General features: G+C 43.2%; 1 protein-coding gene across 2 annotated transcripts in view; it reads right to left on the bottom strand.

The window, feature by feature from the left end:
* Positions 1–11,450: 11,450 nt before the first annotated feature.
* The window catches only part of NEDD9 (neural precursor cell expressed, developmentally down-regulated 9), a 36,958-nt gene continuing 23,910 nt past the window's right edge, over positions 11,451–24,498 (bottom strand). The window contains exons 3-7 of one of the 2 annotated variants that reach the window (XM_053978169.1): positions 17,972–18,073; positions 17,026–17,127; positions 15,370–16,596; positions 14,938–15,027; positions 11,451–14,089 (exon numbers count right to left, since the gene is read on the bottom strand). In XM_053978169.1, coding sequence (XP_053834144.1) covers positions 13,598–14,089; positions 14,938–15,027; positions 15,370–16,596; positions 17,026–17,127; positions 17,972–18,073 — 2,013 coding nt within the window. In that variant the 3' untranslated portion in view covers positions 11,451–13,597. The remainder of the gene's footprint in view (positions 14,090–14,937; positions 15,028–15,369; positions 16,597–17,025; positions 17,128–17,971; positions 18,074–24,498) is intronic. The other variant, XM_053978176.1, reaches the window with a different exon arrangement.

The following is a 24,498-nucleotide window of genomic DNA, read 5'->3' as shown; positions in this document are numbered from 1 at the left end:
TCACAGTGTTACCTCTGAAAGCTGGATGGAAGGGAGACTTTTTGGCACTGCTTCACAGCACCTGGGAAAAGGCTCTCATCTGATCTAGGGCTAATGTTGATGTGTAGCAGTGGTGGACTCCAAGCAAAGGAATTATTTTCACGAAGGGGGACACTGCAGTCAAGTACATACTAGGCTTTATTTTCCATATGTTTCTATTCACTGGGCTTTTTTGTTTCCATAGTGGGAAATGAATAGTACAAATGTTCCTTTAACTTTCGTAGCTGAGAGACTCTAATATGTAGGGAAAGATGGGGGGATAGGGCTGTAATGTGGCCACTCTGGTAATTTTCCAAGTATTGAACACATAACATTCTATTTGTGGTGTACCTGCCTCTGCTGCCTTGTTTTGTGTCACTGCTGCTGTGATTCATCCCAAATGCTGGCAGTGTATTTGAACTAAGAAGGGTAAGATCCCACATCTGTGGGATCCCACATCTGTGGTCTGAGAGGTACTTGGCTGTGAATCTTTCTCCCTGGGTCTGGGTGTGCTGAACAATTCAGGCAGCTGACTGCTGTCCACACTCTATTAAAACATCCAGCCTTCAATGCAGGTAACAGTGAAGTTTCAAAATGAGAAGTTACATGTAACCTGTGTCTTCTTCAGAACACTTCGAAGGAGAATACCTTTCTTTGTCACGTCAATTTCCTCTCTTCTTCACTAGAGTATTTTAACATCTTTTCTGGGGAGTTGAAAGCCTTCTGCCAGCAAATTTGTTTGTTCACAAGTAACACAGGCTGTGGCTCAAAGCAAGTTTTGCTACAACTATGTGCTAAGTTGAACTGCTGGGGCTGTGTCAACACTGAATTTTTATTAAAGTCACTCTAACTTCCTAGCACAGTGCCCTGCTCCTTCTCACTTAAGGACTTAAGCAGGAGCCTTCTGTCTTTGTGAGGACTTACTGCTTATTTTGGGTTAATTGCAGTTCCTGTGGCAAATGAGTCTTGCTTGCTTCCTTGCCATGGAGGAATGCATCAAAATCTGTCCCTGCCCACCACTTATTTCCAACATCAGTGGTCTCAGTTTTTAGAAATATAAGGAGTTGCTCCCCCTGGAAAGACCCTGCTTTGAGAAGATCCTCAGGAGAAGCAGGAGCTGCTGCCTGGTGACCTGGGTGGTTGCAACAGGGCTGAGCTTGGTGCAGGGTGCAGGTGTCTGCAAGGCATAGGCAGAGGATGTGCTTAGCTTCAACACACCACAGGTCTGCATCCTCTCTGCAATGATGGAAATCCCCTAAAGCCCTCTCATGTTGGTGGCTGGGTGACACCATATCTGCTGTGACTTCTGATCCTGGCACAACTTGGTTTTTGGTTTTCCAAGAACAGAACCAGTCTGATCAACCTCTGGTGTCAGTGGGTTGGGGACACATTGTCAAACATGAACCAGCATGAGTACTACAGCCATGTGGACAAATGTTCATCTTTCCTCCAGGCCAGCAGAGAGGCCATGCCAAGACAGGGAGCTGCGAATTTCACTTTGTGGCTCTGATTTGCCACATTTTACTGAATTTCTTTGTTAGCCTCTTTATTTTCCAAAAATCATAGAATCACAGAATGGTTTGGGCTGGAAGGGACCCTAAAGTTCCAACCCTCCCTGACGTGGGCCGGGACACCTGCCACAACACAGGGTTGCTCAAAGCACCATCCAACCCAATATTTTCAAGGATGGGGCATCCAGAGCTTCTCTGGGGAAAACCATGAGGTTAATTTAACAACTGTGGCACTGAAGTACTAGCAGTGGCACTTTTTGCAGACTTAGTTTAACATTTTCCAAAAGATTCACATACTGAGGGTAGACTTGGTTTTGCTTTTCCTTTGTTCCTGCTTCCAGGATCTCCTCACGTTTCTCCTGAGCCCTGAAGTGATGTCATGGATAGTGGAAAACGCTTATCCCTGAACCGGACACTTCAGATTCAGTCTGAAATACTAGATAAAGAGACAGATAGTAAAATCCTGGAGGCTTTTAGTATCCAGTTTGGGTGGGAAGGGCGCTTGTCACCACTAGATGGCACGGGCCGCCAGGCTTTGTGGACGGGCCCTCCTGGCAGGACTGATGCTGCTGAGCTCCTTTGCCGGGGCTGTCGCTTTATTATGATTATGATATTAATTCTGCTGTTATTTAGTGGGTTTGGGAAGTACAAGGGCAGCTGCTTGTAGGTATTGAGCCTGGTTCTTGTTTGGCTGTATACTGCATACCTGTGGGAATGCATGGAGCCCTGAGACTAAGGGCACGGGTGTGTTGCTTTACTTTGTAAAAGAAAGTGACCTCAAGACTATCTGCTTCAGGAAGGGAGATCTCAAAAAATGCCAAGAAAGGTCTGCTTTTCTTAACTCTCACCGTGCTTGAGAAAGGAAAAAAAAAAAAAAGCCTACAAAACACACTACTGCTTCTTAGGGTTACAAACATACTGTACCAGTGTCTACAGCAGCTTAGGAAAAGTATTGGTTTTGTGGGTTTTTTTCCTAATCTGATGGCAAAGGCAAGCTGTCTGCTGTCCAGAACTCTTCAAAACCAGTTCTTGATGTTGCATCCTCATGCTTTTCACAATTGAGATGTGATGTGACATTCCATCCCATCAAAGCTGGTCTAAATCCTGCTAGTTACTGATCAGGTAAAACAAGTGCTTGTGATAAGCTTACTTTAAAACCTTCTCCCAAAGTCTAATATTAGTATTAATCCAATAGTAGCCTACCATTAATATAAAATATAAAATATAATATTAATAGCACAATATTAATATTAGATTTGCAGGCAGAGAACCTGTGTAACATTTTCCTTGCATTAAAGACCAAAATTCTTGAGAAAAGCTAGGGGATAGAGATATGGTGGAAGCCTTATTGAGTTGCGCTGCTGCTGACTCTGTATTCAGGCTAAGGGAGGAGGAAGCGCTTTATTGCACAGGGCTTTGGAGAAACCTATTTTCCCCTTATTGAGTCCCTCATTTATTACTCAAGACTTACAGTGAATCCCCGTTAGCAAATCTAGCATTTACACTTAGAGGGTTGCTGGCATTAAAAACAAACAAACAAGCAAACTAACTAACTTACTTTTTTTTTTTTTTTTCAGTCTGTGTGGCTTGCCTGGGAAACTCAGGCTTATTCCAGCTGTGCAGGTGTGTGCCTGAGGAGTCTCCATCTGCTGTTTGGGTCTGGAGGGCTGCTGCTCTTATGTTAGTGATCTCTAGTGCTTGTGAGACTGTCCAAATCAAAACTGAGATGAAATACTGGGATTAAAAATTGGGCTGTCTGTAACACCAAAGCAGGGCTGAGGGTGGCACTGGCTCTTACACCACTCCTCTGCCTGGCAGCTGGCAGCTCCATGGGGAGCACAAATGCCACTGGAAAGTAGGTGCTTGCCAATGCTATGGACCACTGCAGCTGTGACCACCCACCCATCCTGTGGGAGCTTGGACAGGAGGAAGAAGCCTCTGCCCTGTGGCCAGCAGGAGGAAGAGTTGAAGCCAACCTTTTGTATCTCTGGTGTTTAAGGCTAAAAAAGACAGGGCTTTTCTTTTTCTCTTGGCCAGACTCCAGCCCAAAGCTGACTAGCCAGGATCTATCTATAAAACCAGAAAATACTTCAGTCACACTGTATTTTCTCTGTTCTCCAAGACCCTCGCTCTCAGTTCATGTTAGGTGAGATGTGCTTGTCATCAACACTTTAACCAGGACTGGTGGGTGTTTCAGAAGTAATTGTGATGGGACAGCAGGGTGAGCCTGTCCTAGGGAAAGGAAGAAAGTGTGAGGGGATGAGGGGAGTGGGGGGGGGCTGGTGGGTTCCCACTGGCATGTTTCCCACTCAGGAAACACAACACAACAGACTAAAACTAAAGACACTGTTTCAAGGTACAGGTACGTGACAGGAGCAGTATCTTTCTAGGATCGCCAAGCACTTCAGTGGTGGCTGCAGCAGCATGTTTCTTGGGATGTCCCACGTGTGGATAAATGCTTCACACAGTAGGTAATGAAAACCTGCAATCTGCTGCCACAGGATGTCACAAAGATAAGGTTGTGAATCTGCAGATACCAACTAATAGATACTTCCATGGGCAAATCTCAAGTTATATGATTATGAGATGTATAGTCAGTGCTGTGTTTCCTAATATCCAATATCCAATGATTGTGAACACTAGGGAGAGTTGGTCTGCAAATGTACCCTAAACAGATCCACCTGCCCCTTCAGAAACAGAATATTTCTGTGTGCTCCATGGGGGCTGTGTGCTCCATGGCCTGACCCACCTGGTAAATTCTTACTTAAATGTTGTCAGGCTGATAGCTAGAAATGCTCAGAGAACAAAACCAATACACACACATTCCCTCAACTAAAAAAGTCTTTGAAGTTGAGAATGAAGGAAACCCTTCCTTTGTTTCACAAATAGCTGTCATATTTACTGCTATGAACAGTCAGTAAGAAACCAGCACTCAGTGCAGCACATGGGGGGAGATGACAGCCTTTCCTGCCTGGGATGCCCTGCAAACTAAGCAGGACCAGCAGAGATCAGAGCTGGGCTCTGCCTTTGGGCTTTGAGCTGCAGCCAGCAGGCGTGGGACTGTCCCACCCTCCCGTAGCTGATTTCACCTGCGAAGGTGAGCTTTGAAGAGCTAATTAGTTCCTACTTGTGCAAAAGATATTATTTGTTCTTTACCTAAAGTGCTAGGGCTAGAGAAAAATCAGGCTTGGAGGACTTGCTTCTGTGTACATGGAGACAGCTTTAAAAATAGATATCAGCTGGTGATGGAGCCACAGCTGTGGCTTTTGTGCGTGCAAGGCTTGTGCCTTCATCATTGAGCCTGTGGAAAAGCAGCATTGCTGAGGAATAGAGCCTGTTTAAATGGCCTCCTAGCTGCTTGTCAAACAATGTCCTCCTGGGAAGCCATAGATGCATTCATGTGGGAAACAGTGAATTTCACTTTTCCCCTTGATTGGTTTTTTCATAGGATGAGAAACTGAGCAATGATCACAGGGCATGGAGATTTTATGCTCTGTTGCCTTGCCTGGAAGTAGAGGTTGGCATTTTCTGCTGAAGTTATTACTTGTGAATAACTAATATGGATCAGATGGGTTGCTCCAAAGATTTTTGGTTTGCTGTAGAAGAGATGCCACAGGCTCCTGTGTCTGCATATTATGGGAATTTTAGCATAAAAACTTGACTGTAGCAGAGCCCCTCTGATAAGTTGCTGATGAGCTGTAATGGCTCCACCTGAAATATATGAATTACGGGATTTCCCCCCATGCTAGAACAGCCTGAGGCAGAATCACTTGCTAGAAAACTGGTCAGCTGCAGGGCTCTGGACTATATGGCAATAGTAGTGTCCTGTGCTGGCCTCCAAGTGGGTGCTTTTGTTTTATCCAATAATATGTTTTTTGTTTGAGGACAGAAGTAGCTTAGGAGTATCTTGACACTGCTCTGGTTAACAGCTAATGAGCACAGTGCTTAAATACGTGACTCTTTATTCCTGTGCTGCCAGCTGCCACTGCAAGTCACTGCATAGGCAGTGCCTGGCTGATACAGCATCGAGAATAAGTTCCTTAGAAGGTTTGTTTTTTTTTTTTTTCTCAAATATCATGAAGAGGAAAATAAAAATGTGAAATCTCTTTCAGCTGGATCTACATACTCACCATGTAAGGTACTTACTGTTTGCAGTTGTGTCACCCTCATTCCCATATGAGGAGAAAAACAGACAAAAATGGATGAGACGTATGTGCTGGTAGTGGAGAAGCATTCAGAGTAAACGAAAAAGACGTTCACAGAACATATCTAACTAGAAGAAGAAATCAAATTCACTTTGTCAGAAAATAATTTTGAAACCAACATTTCAAAACTAAGAGTTGTTCTATCATTTAACTCTCCTTTAGCCTCTCTTGGTGATTCAGCCCTTCCTGTGTCAAAGCCACTTAACCTGGCATCTGGTGCATGCTCTCCCTGGAAATGAGTGTCTGAAACTGCAGGTTACACTTTTCAGCAGGGCAGACATATATGCGGATTACTTATGGAGGGGAGCTAAACCTCACCTATCAACCACCTCTGTGACCTTAAGGAAATCTGCCTCATTTTCCTCTTCTCCTGTATTTCTCTGCTCTGGTACAAGGAAGAGCAACCTAACCCAGGAATCCTTCAGGTTGGGAGTTCCTAAGGAAGGAGCTCTGTAACCACCTGGATTTTGCACTGCTACAAGCACAGAGCTGGCAAGAAAACTGCTGGGAGAGTGGAGGCACAGAGCTGTGAGTTACTTGCATGTCCAACTTCTCCCCCATGTGGCACAGAGCATGTTTTAGTTGATGGGCCTTTAGAGCCAGGGCTAATTGCAAAGCCCGAAGGCTGCCTGTTGGCAGGAGGAGGTGGCTGGAGGTGGCTGGGGGTACTCAGCTTGGATGTGGGTTGTGACATTTGCTGGCTCAGGCTTCAGGAGTGTCCTGACTTGCTGAACCCTCAGGACAAGTGGTTTGATGGTACCAATACCAGATTTAGGCTTGGTGGGCTGGGGGAGCCCATAAGTTTCTACAGTGTTTTAGTGTTCAGGTCATGACTTGAGCTGTGTATGTGGCCACACCAAGTTGCAGGAGGCAGGTCTCCAGGTAGTATTCATCATCCTCAAAATTTAGGAGTATATGATGTGGTCATTTGCACCTGAGCTGCTTGTCTTGGCTGCCCTTGAAGACCTAAGAAGATGCAATCAATTATTGGAGCCTGTTGAGGATTTGTCTCATCCTAAAGTAGATTTAATCATAAAGATTGGACTCTAATCAGCTTAAAGGGGACTCTGATGACATTTCTCACAAGCAAATGTCTTTAGATAGGCAGGATGAATTGGCATCTGAGCTGTCTCACACTGAGAGTAGATACAGGCTAATCCAAATTGAGGCATTTCTGAACATCACCACCCATGGAGAGAAAAGGAGGGAGTGAGGAACAAGCTTTCTTATTTGTGTATCTTGCTGTCTTCAGCAGCTCTACTTCTTGGATGGATCCAATGTTTCTGTGTAATGCCTGTATTTGAGGGACCTGTGGATTTTCACCTTCTCAGGAGCAAAGGCAGCTCCACCTGCTGCTGTTTCAGGGTGGAATGAAGTGTCCTGTGCAGCGCAGCCCTGCTCTGGCAATGTCCACTTGGTCATTGTAGCAATTCCCATGAAAGTGATACAGGTTTCCAGCAGGGCTGTTGTGCTTATTCCTTTAGTACATCTGCGAGTGGACAAGTGAAAGCTGTGTCTAGAGCAGCAAGGCCTGAAAACTAACTGCAGGTCAAGCACTGCAGCATGCACATGCTTATTCATCAAAAATTAATTTCTCTTTGAAATGCCTCATGAAGAAAAGCCAGGTAAATTAATTTCTCCCCTTCTGGAATGCAAGCTAATTACAGGTACCTGTTTCCAGCTCAAGTCACCTCCTGAGATGAAAGGCTTTTGGGTGGGCTGCTCCTAACATCCTTCATAAAAACAAAGCATAGGGTGAAAAAACAGTAAAAGTCTATTTTTCCTTTTGCATGGTTATGGCCACTTACCCTTGGGGCTTTTTCTCTTTGCGCTTGACTGGGAATAAAGGAGAACTTGAATCACTGCACAGCAAAATGCTCTGGGGTCCTCTAACTGCACAAGAAGTTGTAAGATTTACTTTGATTCCTTTCTGTAAGAAAATTTAAAGCCAGAGCAGGCTTTCTTTTTCTTTTCTTGTTCTCTGCTCTCCTCCAGATTTTTCTGCTTGTTCTTCACTGTAACCTTCATTTGACCATGGTTAAATCTGCCTTCATATAAATAGCAGATGCTTCTGGGACATTGTTACTGTGCTTTCCTGGTTGGCAATGGTTTGGGCAGCCCTGGCTTCAGTGTTGAGCAAGATAAAGCTGGCTAAGTAGGAAGCTGTGAAGGGCCTCTTGAATTTGGTTTCCTGCAGCTTTACATCAAGGAAAGGGCCCTGATCACTCTTTCTGTAATGAAGGGAAATTACGTGGAAGGAGAAAAAAAGTCCTCCTGATTTCAGAGGACAACTCCTCCCACCCAGCAGCAGGATTTTTACATGCCTCCCTTGGCTGACAGGAGCCGATACTTCGTGGGTGCGAGCCTGCACGGAACCAGGGAATTGCAATTTTTGCCTGGCCTTATGGAATGTGTAACCCTCTGGAAGCCCGCTGCGGGTGGGGGCAGCAGCTGCCATTAACAACAAGGTGAATTCCTGTGAGGAGCATCGACTTGGTGGACTTTGCTTGTGGGGGCTAGGGCCAAAAGTTAAACCCAGAGAGGTGCAGAAAGAAGAAAGCAAGCTGCAGCTCTATTGTGGGTTAAGCCAAGCCTGATGCTGTCTGCTGAAAAGACAGAACTGAAGCTCAAACTGCTGTGAGGAGGTTACTATTGCAAATTAAACCCCAGGAGAGATGGGAAAGTGATCTTCTGCTCAGCACTGCTTCTCCCTCTGAGCATTTTGGCTTCTCCTGTTCAGCAGTCCACAACATCTGAGAGCAAAGGTTACTTCTGCAGAGACAAGGGAGACACAAAGAGCTTTTGCCCATGGGATGGGCAACTACTGATTTTCTGCTGCTTTGAGAACTGAAGAAAAGGCCTCTACAGCACCTGGCTGTGTGCATGTCCAGAATGTGCCCTGAAATTTTGACCTGAAACTATCCTTGTTGGTCCTTTGCTCTGGGAAGCCACCCCTAAGTGATCCTAGTCACTGACCTGGAAGGTGGGGGATGAAGATCATGCTGATCTGAACCCAGCAGCTTTCCAGGAGCTCAAATCAATCCCCTGGGGAGGTGTTTCTTCCAAGGTCAGGAAGCTGACTGGCTATTTCATACTCTGCATAACTCACTGGCACTGAAGGCTAAATATTTGGATTTTGAATAGAGAACGATGTACTTGGGCTTCCAAAATGAATCCAACAGCCTGCAGTATGTCCAGCACGGTCAGGCCTTGCTCATGATGTGAACTCCACTCCAAATTTAGCTCTAATTTAATCAAAGTGAAATTGTCTCTGGGCAGTACATCAGAGGTAAAATGAAGTCGTACAAGTTACTGAGAGTCTGTGCTACCCCTCATGCAACCTCCCAGGAAGTCAAACATCATTCCTGCTCTGTGTGAAGTCAACAGTCAATAGGGCTGGATTAGATATTTTTCCTGCTGCTGTTCACTTTATGCAGGTACTCTCAAGTCTTGGCTTCAATGCCCTCTTCAAGTCAGAAGAATTTCTGGGAAGGACTTTGCAGCACTAGATACAGCTGCAGCTTTGCTGTGATGTTGACAAGCCACACAGCTATATCCAGGCTCTTAGAGAAAGCTGCTGTCATAGGTGTAAGTTAAGTGCAAGTAGCAAAAATTAATTATTTTTTAAAATACCCCAAATCTGCATTATCTAGACAGTCCATCTCTGAGATGGGAAAACCTTGTAGCAGAAAAAGGGCTCCATTGACTTAAGAAAGATATACACATGAAGCTTTTGAAACTGCCAGTTTAACAGGCTAAGATGAAATGAACAGGCACATTTTGGAGTAGGAAGGAAGGTTTTGTGTTGTTTTCAGGGACTGGCATGACCCTGGCTTTGCCCTGGAAATGTTACTGTCTAAATGTTGACTAAAGCTGTGGACATCATGAGAGGAGAAATGGAAAGGGAAGGTTAAGAACTACCTTTGGAGAAAATCCCACGAGCTTCTAAAGCCTTTAGGTTGAGATTGAGGCGTGTTAAGGTATAGCAGGCAGCCTGGAAGTGGAGGTTCAATAAGGAAAAGCTGAATTTGGATCTGAAAAGCTACAGATGCTTGGCTTGTAGGCAGAGGGAAGGTGTCACTGGTGTGACAACACTCTGGAGAGCTGGTGACAGGTGTGGGAGGGACACTTCTGAAATGCAGCCCAGATGTTCGTGTCAGAGAGTGCCAAAAGCTCAGAGAGGGCCTAGAAGTTATGGGGGATGTGAAGATGCTGGGGTGTACTCTGGCATCAGATGATGCTGTGGGAAGTGGGTGTCCTTCGCCCATATTGCCTGTGCTGGAGCAGCAGGCAGTGGCTCTGCCCAGGCTGCAGCAGTGCATTGCTGTGGAAAAGGCAGGAGCTGCACAACCCTGGCTTGCAAGAAATGGCAGAAGTAGCAGCAGGGGATTGTGCAGTATGAATTATGGCCTGTGTCGTATTATTATGAATTGGCAATTTCTCTAAAACCTGCCCATTTCAAGGATGGCTTTTGCCTGTTTTTTTTCTCCATCGCTCATCATACTGAAAGAGGAAGGAAGCGTTTTTCTAATAAACACGAAACACTAATTAATGTATGCAGTAAAGAGCCATGTGTGTTCTGCATTTGCCACTAGCATGAGGCAGACCTTTTTCCCACACTGGCCATGAGACAGTCATTTCACTCTGGCCATCAACTTGGTTGCCAAACAACAGCAGTTTCTTGACAGCTGCATGGGGACATTGCAGCTCAAGTGAGGGGAGCAGAGAGGCTCTGGTTTCCATTCGGAACTATTTTGTTTGTCCAGTCCCTTCTTTGTTGTTAGTTGACCTTTTTACATTTAGCAGGGGAACAAAACAGAGCACTCTGTGGAAGGATGCTCCACAGACCAACCCTGCATCCCCAGCTGTCCCCTTACAAGGACATGGTGAGCCAAACCAAGCACTTTGCTCTTGAGATTTTCATTACTCTTACTTCTCTGCTTCCTGGCAGAGATGTCTTTCATTAGCAGCCAAAAATTTGTGGAAGGACAGTGCCAGCCCTGGTATTTCTCTCTCCTCCTTGCACCCCTGGGTGTTTGACAGGAGGTTGGGCAGTGAGTGCCTCGGCAGCAGTGAAATGTGAAAGTAACTTTTGGGAAAACTTTGTGATCCTTAAAGCCATGGGGTTATTTCAGATGAAACTCACATCCACATAATGCTCAACCTGGCATGTAGTAGAAGAGGAGTGCTCTTACCACTGGCTATAGGGAGAAAGGTGCAAAGTTGATTTTCCAGTTCCTGCGTGGATAATGGCTTCACCAGTAAGTGCTGGAGAGGGGGAGCAGGCCAGAATGGGTGGAAGGCACAGCTGTGTCCTGCAACCCCACCTTCCTTGGGACCGTGTTGAGAGGAATTGCCCCACTCAGGTGAAGGACCACTGTCAGTGCTAGGATGAGGTGCAGCTTATATAGCAGGAATACACACAAGGAATGGAGCAGGATTGTGGCTCAGTGTACTGTAGGCCCTCATAGAAGTATTTTGGACTTGATAGCTTGTGCGGCTGAGTTGTAAAAATGCATCCCCTGCTGCTTCTGGATAGGCAGAGAAACTGTCTGTCCCTTTCTCTAAAACTCCCAAGTTCTCATTTCACACTATAAGCACTGACCAGTGGAAAGAGAGAAACTGAGTTCCTCATTTTAGAATGGTTTTGATAGTATATCAGCAAGCAGCAATATTTCCTTTTAATATGCTTAGAAGACTCTGAAAACAAGAAAAAATAAGACCAAGCTGCCTTTTTTTATATATATATAAAAAAGCTAGTAATTTTAATAATTTCAAAATGACTCTCTACAAGATAACAAATTGTAATACAGGCTTGCAATAAAGGTTCTCCTTTGGAAAGCACAAACTATCAACATAACCACTACACTTAGAAACACATTTTCACTTTCTAAGAACATACGGTGAAAAAAATGGACACGGAAATACAAAAGAATCCCAAACAACAATAGTACAAAACAGGTTCACACAGATTGCTTTTTGGCAACTGGTTCTAGGTTACAAAATCAGAACTGTTCTTTCAGGACGTTACACCAGGCTAAGCCTTGGAGCCCATCCTGAGCCAGCTGGGGTTGTGCTGGCTTCCACTGAGCTTCCAGGAATGTTCTGCACTCTGGAATGTTATGGTAGTGAAGAGTGGTCTTCGGTCTAAGACAATACATTAAGGCTGTGGGGTTTCATACACTGCTGAAATGGTTCTGTCACCTAAGACAACAAATCCCATTTCAGTAAGGCACATGTTCGGCTACAAAATGGGAACGTCAGGAGTCAGGCAGAAGTGAGAAGTGCCTGTTTTCCAGGCGCTACCAATCTCACGACCCTGCTGTTACCAGCGATCTGGCAAATGCTCTGAACACATTAATGTGGGACCACCTTGAATTAATAAGGACAGTAGTGTTTCAGCTTTAAAAATGCCAGAACCACCTGGAATTTTCCTGAGCTACTGCTCACTTTGAAGCACAGCTTTTAGGCTGGCGACCACAGGCAAAGGGTGCTCTGTGACTTATTTTTAGGGGGTTTACAGAAGGCAATTATGACAAATAAGCTTATATGGGATTTGGAGAGACCAGCATACATGAAATTTCTAAAGGAGGCTAATACTCTGCTAACAATTTTTAAGGGTCTACATTGAAAATTACTAGGTGGGACTGTGCGTATTTATTGAGGGAATGGTCCCATTGAAACAGGACATCATTTTTGGCAGCAGTGTAGTGGAGAAAAGACCAGCACCTACACAATAGAATTCTGGAAAAAAGCCCAGTAGTTGAATGGAAGTCAGAATTGCAATAGATGCAATTAATTCCCAATAATATGTCCTAGAAAATTAAGTGCTACTTCTTCATTAAATTTTGTATATGCTATAGAGATGTTTAAATATCTATTATTTCAAATTAAGCTCTTTTCTTTCCATACAAAATATAATTTGTACGTTAATCCTTCTGAAAGGTATTGGTATTTTGAAACATTGCCCATCCACAGCCTCAGAAATGAGCCCAATGGATCCTGGGATGCCCTCAGGATATCTCTTGAGTCCATAAACAATAAGACTTTCAAGCCTGACTGTTAAATTAAACTGCCAATGCAAGGACATACAAAGTAAACGTATGAAATTACATTGCTAGGAATCCATCCACGGTTTTGAAATCCACTGCTGGACAGTTATTAGAAACAGCAAAATCTGAATGCCAAAAGATATTAAATATATACAATTCTGCCTTCCTCCTTTGAAGGTCCTGTTTCTTACCTGGCCTAAAAATGCTTTTCTCCCAAATGCTGTATGCCTTGCTTGATATGTTGCTTATTGCAGCTGTGCATGTATGTTGGTCAGAACGACCAAATGTTTTACACAACAAAGTAACATCAAGAGGAGTTAAACTTCACAGAATTAACCTATAGAAAGTAATTTCTAAGAATGGAATGGAGTTCTATGAGAACCATTACACTTGCTTCATGGATTGCTACAGGTAGGTTTCACAACCAAGTCCATGCACCAGCATCAAGATGGAATGAAACAATAAGAGTGCAGCATCCAGTTAACAAATATGCTGAGGAAACAGGCTGTATATACAAAAGCTATGTACTGTTTACCTGACATGTAATTTTTAAGGTGCTTAATTGATGTTTTAGGGAAGGTAGCAACATATACATATACGTTGTGCATACAAATCTAAATGTGTATAAGAAACATAATACAGAACCAGACAATATTCCCAGATCCCTGATTTGATTAGACTCTTTAATGTATAAGAATGTATTTAAAATATTTAATAAAAAATATCTAAAAAAAGATACCATTTACATAAAAATAGCTCCAGTTTGTCTGCTCTTCTGCTTTGCTGCTCACAGATTGGATTCTGCTGGGTTTCATAAGGACGCCATTTGGACCAGTGAGAGTTTGAACAACTGTGCGTGATGAGAGAGCTCTGTTACTCGGTCCACCATCCTCTGCAGGGATGCTGTGTTGGGGTAACTCAAGGCAGCTGCCTTGGTGGCCAGAACAACGCTCTTGAGCAGTTCACACAGCTGGTTGCTGGAGTTCATCACTCTGTTGCACATGTCCTGAGTAGTCATTTGCCTCGCGAGCGTGTCCCCAATGAACACGAGTTTATGAGCGCTCAGAATGATGAATTTGCTGTGTGCCACAAAGATCCGGGGGGGCTGAGAAGAGTTGACACAACTGAAAAAGGCATCGATGGCGTTCAGGAGGGAGTTGAAGTGAGTCTCGCACTGGTCGGAGTAGAACAAAAGCAGGCGGCTGTCATGGGAGGTCTGGAGGGCCTGTGGAGGCTTCCATTTGGAAATGTCGTTCTCCACTGGCTTTGTGATCTCTTGCTCCAGACGTTGAAACTGATTGATCTGAAAGGAAAAACAAAAACTCCCATCAGCAAGTATTCTCATAAGATGATATTACATTGTTATGTATTACGATTTCACTTTGTGCCTCAGGACACCCCTGGTTATCCTACACTGACCTTATGCTAAGTAAAAAGTAACAGTATATTTTCTAGGATCAAGTGCTTTGATTACCGTAAATCCAAACATGCAGAGTTCAGTAGGGAGAAACATCCAAAATACCTCATTTGCATTAAAAAACCCCAACAACACAAACTCCTGAATTTACAGTCTGTTGCTCATTTGGAGTATTCTGAAATCACAAGTGAGAGAGATGGATACAAGTGGCAACGACTCCTACACAATCTTTAAAAAGCTGTCATCTCTGTGGGATTTTGAGATGAAAACCCTTTAAATCTCACCTCCTCACTGCTTGTACAATTTTCTGCCATACAATATGGCAACAACATACTGAAGAATTAACATGAGGGAAAAGTGACAGCCCTCAATCTTGTGAACCTAGTTTTTTTAGCACTAAAAGTGATGTTCAGCAAAATATTTAAACTGATGGTATTGATGTTCACTGAGCAGATGTGAAGGTGGCACACGTATTCAGTATGGTCCAGTGATTAAGGCCCTGGATGGCAGGTCAGGAAAGCCGAGTTCTCAAGCTGGCTTTGTGACTGACCCGCTGTGAGAAGCTTGTTTCTCTTCCGTGGTGAACTTTTAGAGTTTTTAAACTCTTCACTTTTTATTATCTGTATCCTTTGCACATGGCTAAGGGGAGGGCCCCTCCTGCTCTATTTGACCAGTGCTCCCTGTGTGTGAGGAATGCTACATTTCAGGGCAATTATACACCTGGGAGAACATACCTGATGGTGCTCTAGCTCCATTTTGCTCTGCTTGATGATATTTTCTTTCTCCAGAAGCTCCTTCTGTTGCCTTTCAAACTCTTCTTTCCCCTGTTTTGCATAACAGAAGAGACTGTGTTAAATCAAAACTGCTGCTGAGCTAAATGGCAGCTCACAGGTCAAGAAAGAGGCTACTTTGTATTTATTGGCTTTTTCACTGGTAGTACTCCACCAAGAGTACAGAAAATGAAAGGATAGTGTGGCAGAGCAAAAGGCTACCACTATTAGAAATCCAGCAGTCTTATTTGACAGGAAGAAATCACCCTGGTGAAATTACTCTGGAGTATGCTTTAGCATGGCAATCGATTGCTGCTTCCCCACAAGAAGCTTCTACAAAAACCACAGACAGTTCCTACATGGCCTCGTGCAGAACAAGGTGTTGGGTTTACCTACCTGCAGGTGAACATAATCGTAGTCATCCATCCAGCTCTTTTCTGAGCCTTCACTGGTGGCAGTGTAAGGGTGCTGGCCTTTACTCAGGAGCGGGGGAACGGAGCTGCAGTGGTTCTGTGCTTTTTCTCCATGACGCTGCATCTGAGGACTGTCATATACACAGTCAGGAGCGTTCATTATATTATTCTCTGGTATGTTTTTGAAACGGGAGCTGCCCAGTGCCTGTTTGAAGAGCAGCTCTGCGTTGACACTGATGGTGGTGGTCAGCTGCTTGGCATCGTCCGGGACTGTCCTTGCCACCATAACGAACCGATCCAGGTCATCGCACTTGTTCTGCACTCTGTTGACAGCTAGGACATTCAAAGACCAGCTGTAGCTGTTCAAGTCATGACTGGTTTGGGTAAGGATCTGGTGAGAGTCCTCCAGCCTTTGCACCTCCCTCCTCATTTTGTTGAGGAGGCTGAACTCAGACAGGTAGGAAGCATTGGCTGCCGATCCTTTGGCAAACTGGAGGTACTCCAACAACGACTGCTCTACCTTATCCACAGCAGTGTGAATTTCATTGATGTGTTTCTCCATATATCCATAGGACCGCCAGTCTGGTGTAATGAAGGCTATGAGGTGATTGACAGCTGCCTCCACCATCTGCTGGAGGCGATAAAGCCTCTCTATAGCAGTGTCTGGATCAAGGATTAGTCTTTTGTCCTGTGCAGTTGATGCTGAATGAGAAGAGTCTTTTGATGTCGTTGACGATGTGGACATGTTACTCCTTGTGCTTCCTGTGCTGGAGAAAGACAACCTATTCATCCCATCAGTCACATCCTGTAAGCCTTTATTGTCTTGGAGGATTGGTGGTGGCACATCATAGACACCTTCTCTTCCTTCTGCAATGGGATTTTCACTGAATCCTGTCTGTTGTCCTGGGAATGCAGTTCCCCTCGGGGTATCATAAACATCTTTTTCAGGTGCAATTTGCTGTCCAAGAAAATGGTTTTGATGGTTTGTAGGGATGTCATAAACACTCTGTGTCTGTGGCATTCCACCTGGCAACAATAGGCTCTCAGGAGAAAATCTATTAAGTTCTTTTCCAGTTGCTTTGGTGATGGGAGGAGGAATATCATATACCCCTTCTGGTCTTACACTGTGGCCCACTGGAGATGAAAAATCCTGCAAGTTTTCCCTCAGAGCTGTATCATCTTGGCATGCAGATGGAGGTGCAGCATAGACCTGAGTCATAGAAAACAAAACATGAAACCTTTGACTAGAATAGCGAAATATTTACCATCTTCCATTTGGGATGGAAGACCTGCTATTGACTTTCAAAGAGCCCGCTACTTATCTTAAGTTTGACTGAGAGTGAGTTTTATTATCTCACTTTTTATCACTCATCTCGATGCAAATTCCCATAAGCAGCAAAATCCAAAAAGGCAGCATGCTGCCACAAGGATAATGTAGATCTAATTATCAATTTATAGTTCATAACCTTAAATTTGATGCAGTGCTTCACTTCACCAGTTTTAACAATTTAAAAACCTAAGGGAGTTTTTGAAGTACTGAATCTCCTTCTCCTTCAGGATCATACATGAACCCTTGTTAGAACATGTCTTTGGCTAGACACAAAAATACAGGATCTTGTGGAAGCAGAGTAATGCTTACCCCTTTGGCAGGTGGTATGTCATACACTCCTAAGGCTTTTGCTTCTCCCATGGGAACTGGAAGTACAGGCCCCTTAACCGATGTGGGGGGAATGTCATATATCTGAAGAAAGAATAAAATGTTTACAGAAACAAGTCACCTCAGGGAAAACTCTGCTATTAGATGAATTTTCACAGTTTCTGTGTTTCCTCTCAGAAAGTTTGAACATGACCAGAGCTCTTCAATTTTTTTTCATATGGGAGAACATCTTGGATTTGCCTAGAATTTAGGAGGAAATGTACTTTGCTAGGTCTCCTCTGGGCAATGGTGTGGACATCAGGCTGGAGAGATGAAGTCAAGGCTGACTTCCCTCCTGAGAGGTAAATCAAGGTCAGTCTATTACAGTTACCTCTTGGGGTGAACAGGGGAGCACATGTGACCAGAACTGATCACACCCTGACATCCAGGGTGGTTGAGTTCCAGGTCTTGCCAGCATTCACTCTACAAGCCTGTGCTCCTGGGGACTGACTGCTAAGGGTCCAGAACAAAGATATAGTTCAAGCTCAGTGACATGGTGCAGTCAATAGGTGGTTAAAACAACTCCCTGCATAGCAGCTGTTCATCTAGGTGATGATTTTACCCTTACTGAGTGAATTACTGTCAACTATGCAACAACAAAGTACAGGGGAAAAAATGTTCCTAGGCAGCAAGTTTATTCTGTTTAGATATACTCTTTGATCAAAACAGAGAGAACAAATGGGACTTTTGCGTTTGGTGCGCTGCCAAATCTTAGTCAACATCAAATAAAACTTTGAAATATGTCTGTGATCTGTGAATAAGCCACAGCATCTAATTAAAACATATTTTCTCTCTGAAATGAGAGAACTTGCCTTGCTCATAAAAGTCTGGTAGAAATTCATCACATTTGTGCTCTGTCAGCCTTGTTGGCACTTTTATTGGTACCTACCCCTTGGAGAGGACGAATGGGGGGGATATCGTAGGCATCCTTCTGGTGTTTAGAAGGGAATTCATAAACATAACCTTGTCCTGACCTGACTGGTGTTATTACCTGTGGGTAAAGGAAAAAGAGGAAATGTTAAGTCTCTGAGGATGTTCTCTCTGTAACTGCACAGGGTATAAACAATCCAATCCTGTTAACATTCATGCATCACTGGCAATGTTAGTAACACCAGTCTGCATACCCTTCTTAGAACTGAACACTCCAAAATGAGTGTTAATAGCTACAAATGCACCATTTTTTTTTCCCAGACCAGCCCTGACATGACTGTTTTCTAGTGCTCTACGCTGTCTTCTATTTGCCAAGCACAGATTGTGTGCAGGTCTGAGAGATTGGTCCTTTTCTTCCTGTTGACCTCCCATTAGCACAGACCATAAGAGGTGATGACTGCACCACCCACTTGCTGAGATCAGGGCTGTGCAGACTGATCCTACTAGGCATGATTGTCCCCAGTCCTTGTCAGAGGCTTGAAATACTATGTTTAGTCTCTGGGAGTCTATGCCTTTGCTTGTAGAGGTATTTCCCACCTACTCCAGCAGGACTCCATGTGTTACTGTGCTCCATAGCACAACATCCTAGAGAACTGAGTGTGAGTTGAGGCTTTGGAAATTTTTTATGTAGAAATGCCATGCTTAAACTTTCCAAAGCAGGACATTCAGTTTTGCTGTCTCTGCTTGGTTTATGGCTTGGTTAGTGGCTAAGAGATGGGAAATGTCAAGCCATTCTTGAAGTATATAAAGCAATAACAGTCTCTGAAAAACAAGAAAGCTTAGAATTTACATTTTTTGACATTTTGTAAATCATTAACTACCATAATAACTACAAATAAAATCGAGTGAGAAAGAAATGACTTAAGTCTTGGACAGCATCTGCACAGCAGAGTTTCAGCACAGTATGGTATAAAAGTAATGTTACCTAACCCCGAAAGAGAACAGTCACACCTGGCAGGTAGGGGAAGACTATGGCTTTTGCAAGCACTTTTCCTTGAATTACCATCAGAAGACAAGAACTGGAAGTGATAGAGTCTCCAGAGTGCTGCATATGAGAGAACTGCTCAGTTGGACATGGGGCTAATAGGGCTTACATACACAAGAGTTTTTTAAAAAAGAATCTAAAAATCTTGAATTTATGACAGGCCGTTCCTGTCACGCAGAGTCATCTACTGCATTGTAAAAGGTATCCATGGGCACAACTTTTAAGGAAATTCTTTCTCAAGTTACTGGAAGCTTCCCATAATGGGTCATTCCAGACAGTATCCCTCCCAGGTCACTCTCATGTAATACTGGGATCATTCTGTTTGCCAGAGAAAATTCTAACTTGTATCAACATCACTTCTTCATGCTTTTTCTGCCAGTGAGGGTTAGCGACCAGACTAGAATAGTTTGCCATATATATTTTGCATCCTTTTCTTCCCCCCAGCTGTGTACTGCTGGTCAAATGATTTCTACCCAAGTCAAGACAGAAGAATTTGGTTTTAAGCCATGTTTACTCAGAGGTTCCTTCCAAGGGCTCCAAAATTACAACCATGGAGTTACTTCAATGAGTCATTCAGTGTGTTGAAGTGATCCTCTGGGAGAACTGACAATGTACAGTAAAAACAAATGGCTGTTTCCTGGGTAGCCCATCTCCACCAGCCCTTCTGCTGCTGTGAACACTGTGGCATTAGGCTGCTTGCTAATATGCTGGGAAAAGGCTTGACCATCCCAGAGAAAAGAAAAAGCAGGGTGTTCATGGCAGGCAGCCAGAGGCCCCACGCTGCGCTGGAAGCAGGAGGAATGGTGCACTGCTGCAGTTTGGCTCTGCTTCACCTGCTGTTTGCTGCCTATATGGACAATGCAGGACTCAGGATGTGTCAGGCTCCAGAAAGACAGATATCGGTTGCTCAGTGTGAAATTTTTATACCCACTTGTTCAGTTTTGCTCTACATCAGAAAACTGAATGACTGAACTCCTTCAGGATAAAAGAAGGCTAAGGGGAGACCTTATAATTCTCTACAGCTCCCTGAAAGGTGATTGTAGCCAGCCGGAGTTTGATCTCAAGCAGCGTCATTCCTTTATTTGGTTGAAACAAAAATGTGCTCTGGGTGTGTCTAACTGCTGTCAAAGAAAGTGAGAGGTTAAAGTGCAAAATACTTGATTCTGGGTACAGAATCAATGCTTGATTCTGGATTCATGAGTAAAGTCTGCCTGTAAGTGCAATTGTGTACAGAAGACCTGAGGCATCTGCAGGGCTGTGGTTAGCAGTGCACTCTACTTATGGTGGCATTTATTTTCCAAATAAAAATGCATCAGATGTGCAAAAGATCAAATGCTTTTATGTGTGCTCCTCTTTAGGCTTTCGAAAAAGTTATATGAAAAGCAGAAAATATGATTTTTAAGATACCCAGCAACCCAAAACCAAGGCTTGCTGATAACATGAAAGACAGCTTTTTTCTTCCAGTGACTTGGGTATATTTTCCTGTGTGGAGGATTATTATCCAGTAACAACATGTTACGAGTAATTTCACAGCAAAATCTCCTGCAGGTGATAATCTGGTCTGCCCTGAGTACAAGAATGTTTCCTGTTGTACCTTCAATCCTCTTTCCTTCCAGCACTTTTTCTTAAGCTGGACTGCTTATTCCTGGTCAATTCAGAACAGAAGAAGCTCATCACCAAAGCTTATCTTGAGTAAACATTTTATAACAGTAATTAAAAGAATGTCCACACTACTTGACAAAGGAAAAATGTGGGGCATTTGTTCTTACTCTCATGACCTCACATGGGTCATCAGGACATGGGGTTGCACTGCTTCTTCTGTCTGAGGAAGAGCAGGGTAGCTGGGCAGATGAAGTGTGAAACATACAAACCCAGTCAGAAGTAACTTTTGATTTTGGATATTTACCCATAAATATATTAAATTAACTTGCTGCTTCTGAATGGCATACTCAGCCCTTCCAATGTATTGTTGAACAATTTTTTATGGTTTTATTTTTCATGGTAGTTTATTTTTGAAGATGAATTCAGAAGGAAGGAGGTGACTGCAAAGGAAGTGTTCCACATTAGCCACTTCTAGATCAGGGATAGCAGCCCCATCTGACACTCACAAAATTATTTTCTAACAAATGCCATTGCACTTCATACATACCTCATGATGATTATTTTCCCTTTTACCTCTTCTAAGAATGCCTGTGGTCACCCAAGTATAAAAAAATAATCCTGCATTTCAAACCAGCAATTTTCCTTGTTTACATGTTAAAGGAAACAGATGGTGTTCCCACAAACTATCTAGCCCAACAACATTCTCAAAACATCGTTAACCACTTAATCCGTGCAGAGCAGCTAAGAGGGACCAGCTTTGGCCCTAGTGAAACATGTAATGAGCCTTCAAACTTTCAGTACTGCAAAACAAAGACAACTGAGCAGAAAGTTTGTTCTGTTCTTGCTGAAGACCACGCTCTTCCAAAGTAATTACTTGGGCCTTTTCCATGCCAATGGCATGTCCCTAACCAAGAAAAAAGAGCTGAATGTGCATGTACTTTACAAAATATCCAGTCCTGTGGTTCATTAAATCCTGCTTTCCTAAATATAGGGGGGGGAAAAACCAACATTCTATTTCTCCCAGGATTAAAATGCATGTTAGGCTGCAACAGAGAACATTCCTAACTACAGCAAAGAGATCATTCTCGTGCATTATAGCAGACACACAACACTGTAGTTTACATTGTTTCACAAGGACAAAGAGCATATAAACCTACTGAAGCAAACAAAATTACTCTGAATTTATAGCAGTACTGTGAGGGCAGAATCTGGCTTGTTCTCATGAACTGCAGTTCTTGATATGCAGAATGATGGGAAACAAGTGAGTTTTACAGGTGACAGAATTGATCAGAGATATGTTGCACCTCTGCAACACCTTGCCCCACACAAACCACAGGCAGAGGGGAGCTAAAAATGGCAGCTTAGTATTTCCTGGTATGGCCTCTCAGCCTCAAGAGCCCACTGATGCCTGTTGGCTGCTTTTTAAATAGATTTAAATAGTGCTTTTTGAAGGTAGAAAAGAAGGGGCATATATTTTAAATTGGGACAAATAACTGTATCAACACATATTTCACCCCACGATGCTCTCCTCTTCACCCCACGGGCACGTTTCAGCAGCTGATGAGCTACTGCTATCCACTGCTTACCCTGGGAAGAGTTCTGCTCTGGAGGAGGCCAGGTGGTGGTGCATGAAAGCGGGGTGGCATAAAGCCTGGGTGTGGGAAAAATGAATCAAAGAGTAAGGAAATGTGTCTGTTTAGTGTTGTAAATTATTTCTTTAAATTTAACATGATGCTCTAATTGTTGAAATTCTGTTGCTGAGTCCCTTAAGTGGATATGTAACATCCACCTGGGCTCTCTTAGGCTTGTAACAGGCATAAAATAGACAAAGAGAATGTAGACAAATATCAGAGAGAATTAAGGGAAAAAAAACTCCCTATTCTCTTGAGGTCCTGGCCTTTTGCAAGGCAGTGACAGAAGCCATTGAATTATGTCAGATCAGGCAGTGAACCACTTCTTAGCCCTTCTTTCTGTTCTGCTGGATGTACTTAGGAAGCCATGTGTGTCTCTATAAATGTTTTACAATTTTTTCCCCTTGGTGAATTTTCAGTGGCTAAGCTGAATTGCAGGAAGGTTGGGTTGAAAAACACAGGTAATTTAGGTATTTGAAAGAACCTGGCTAGCTGGCTAAAACTGTCATTTTCACAGAAAGCACATAGTGTTTCCACTCATGTCTTCTGCAAGCTGCATCAGGATTTCCAGTGACTGATAATAAATTTCCTGACAGTAATACCTACTGTATCACTTTCTGTTGCCTGCTCTGAAAAAACCAAGCAATCATGTTTTTACTTACTTATTTGCTGTATACAATGACAGTGTATTTCTCTGCTGCCAACGAGTAAAGGTTGGAGTTTCACATGTGCTAAGGATACTCTTATCAATGTTTGGCTTTGTAAGCTGCTACAGGTCTTAAGATTATGAACTCATAGCACTTTATTTTAATCCAAATAATGTATGAACATTGGGCCACTACAAAATGTTCTGGTGTAGTATTTTTCTGCCAAGACTGAGGTGTTGGAGAGCTTTGATCAAGTCTCACAAGCTGGAAGAGAGGGGAGGAAGTCTGTAGAGGCATTTCTTCTGATGCACTGGACTTGTAGCTCAGCTGTGAGTTGTTTCTAGTGCTAAGGCCCAAATGTCTCTGCCAGGCAAGAGAAAATTGACAGAAATGAAAGTATTGATTTTCTGGGCTGAGCGAGTTATCAGCTGTAGCATGCGTCAAAAAGAAATGCGGCACCAAGGCGCATTGTGACACCTCTGCTTGTTTGTGAGGGGGCGTTCACCACTGAGATTTCTTAGAATACTCAGATGTGTGAAGATAAGAACACATGACAATTACTACCCCGATACAGAACTGATTTATCTCTTGATGCTGCTTTTATCTTTAAAAGACCTGCTTATTTTCTCCTACACTATCTCCATTTGCTGTCCAAGACCTACACATATGAAGATTCTGCTGTAAATGCTCTCAAAACCTAAAGCAGGTCCAGATGTCCCTTATTCATGGTGTATTGAAAATGCTTAACTTTGCAGGCTCAGGCATTTAAACACAAACTTTTAAACATGCCTATGAAGTGCCTCACCAGTAGATGCCCAGTCTTAAAAAGCACCCCTGAGGTATTGCCATGTAAACAACAGCATGCAAGGAAAATGGGTGTTACAATTTTGAGGTTGTATTATTTCAACACGACTTACACAAGTTTTGGGTTTTGAATCTTGAAGATATAGAGGACAAGCTGTGAAACAAATTTAAGATAAAAAAATATGACATCCCAAGCTGGCCTGGATTTAAACCCTCACTGCTGGTGAAAAAGGTATAACCAACTGCTTTGCAACTAGCCTAATCCTGAATTTTTAACTTCTGGTATGACTTTTTCCATTAATCAGTACAAAAAAGCAGGGTCATTACACTATTTTTAAGTTCTGTTTTTTTCCTAAATCTGAAGTGCAAGTTTATAGTCTTCCCAAACACTTTTAAAAAGAAATAAATCTGTGGAGTTACATAAATGTTCTAAGCTCTGATTAGTATAAAATGACAGGAGGCTCTATGAAGTGTGGTGGAATAGTGCTGAACTTGCATTAGCCATAGCTTTAGATGATAGTGTTGAATTTTTTCTCACTGATGTTCACGATGGCAAACTAAATGCCGATAAAAAAGTCTGTATCTAGATCTTACCAAATGAGCTGTACAAAGCACAAAAAAAATCTCAACAGCTTTGTAACTGGCAATATTTGGCTGGGTATTTTTTTTTAATTTATTTTATGATGTTTTCGTGACATGATCCGGCTCTCTCTCACATCAGCTCTAGGGCTTGCTGCCAGTTATGTTACGAGCAACATTTCTGCTTGCTTCAGTGGAAGAGGCTTGGCGCTGGCTGGCCTTGAATTGCAAGGCTGAC

This window comes from Vidua macroura, chromosome 1 (genome assembly GCF_024509145.1).
Source record: "Vidua macroura isolate BioBank_ID:100142 chromosome 1, ASM2450914v1, whole genome shotgun sequence".
Classification (NCBI taxonomy): domain Eukaryota; kingdom Metazoa; phylum Chordata; class Aves; order Passeriformes; family Viduidae; genus Vidua; species Vidua macroura.
This window is presented reverse-complemented; position numbering and strand designations above follow the sequence as displayed.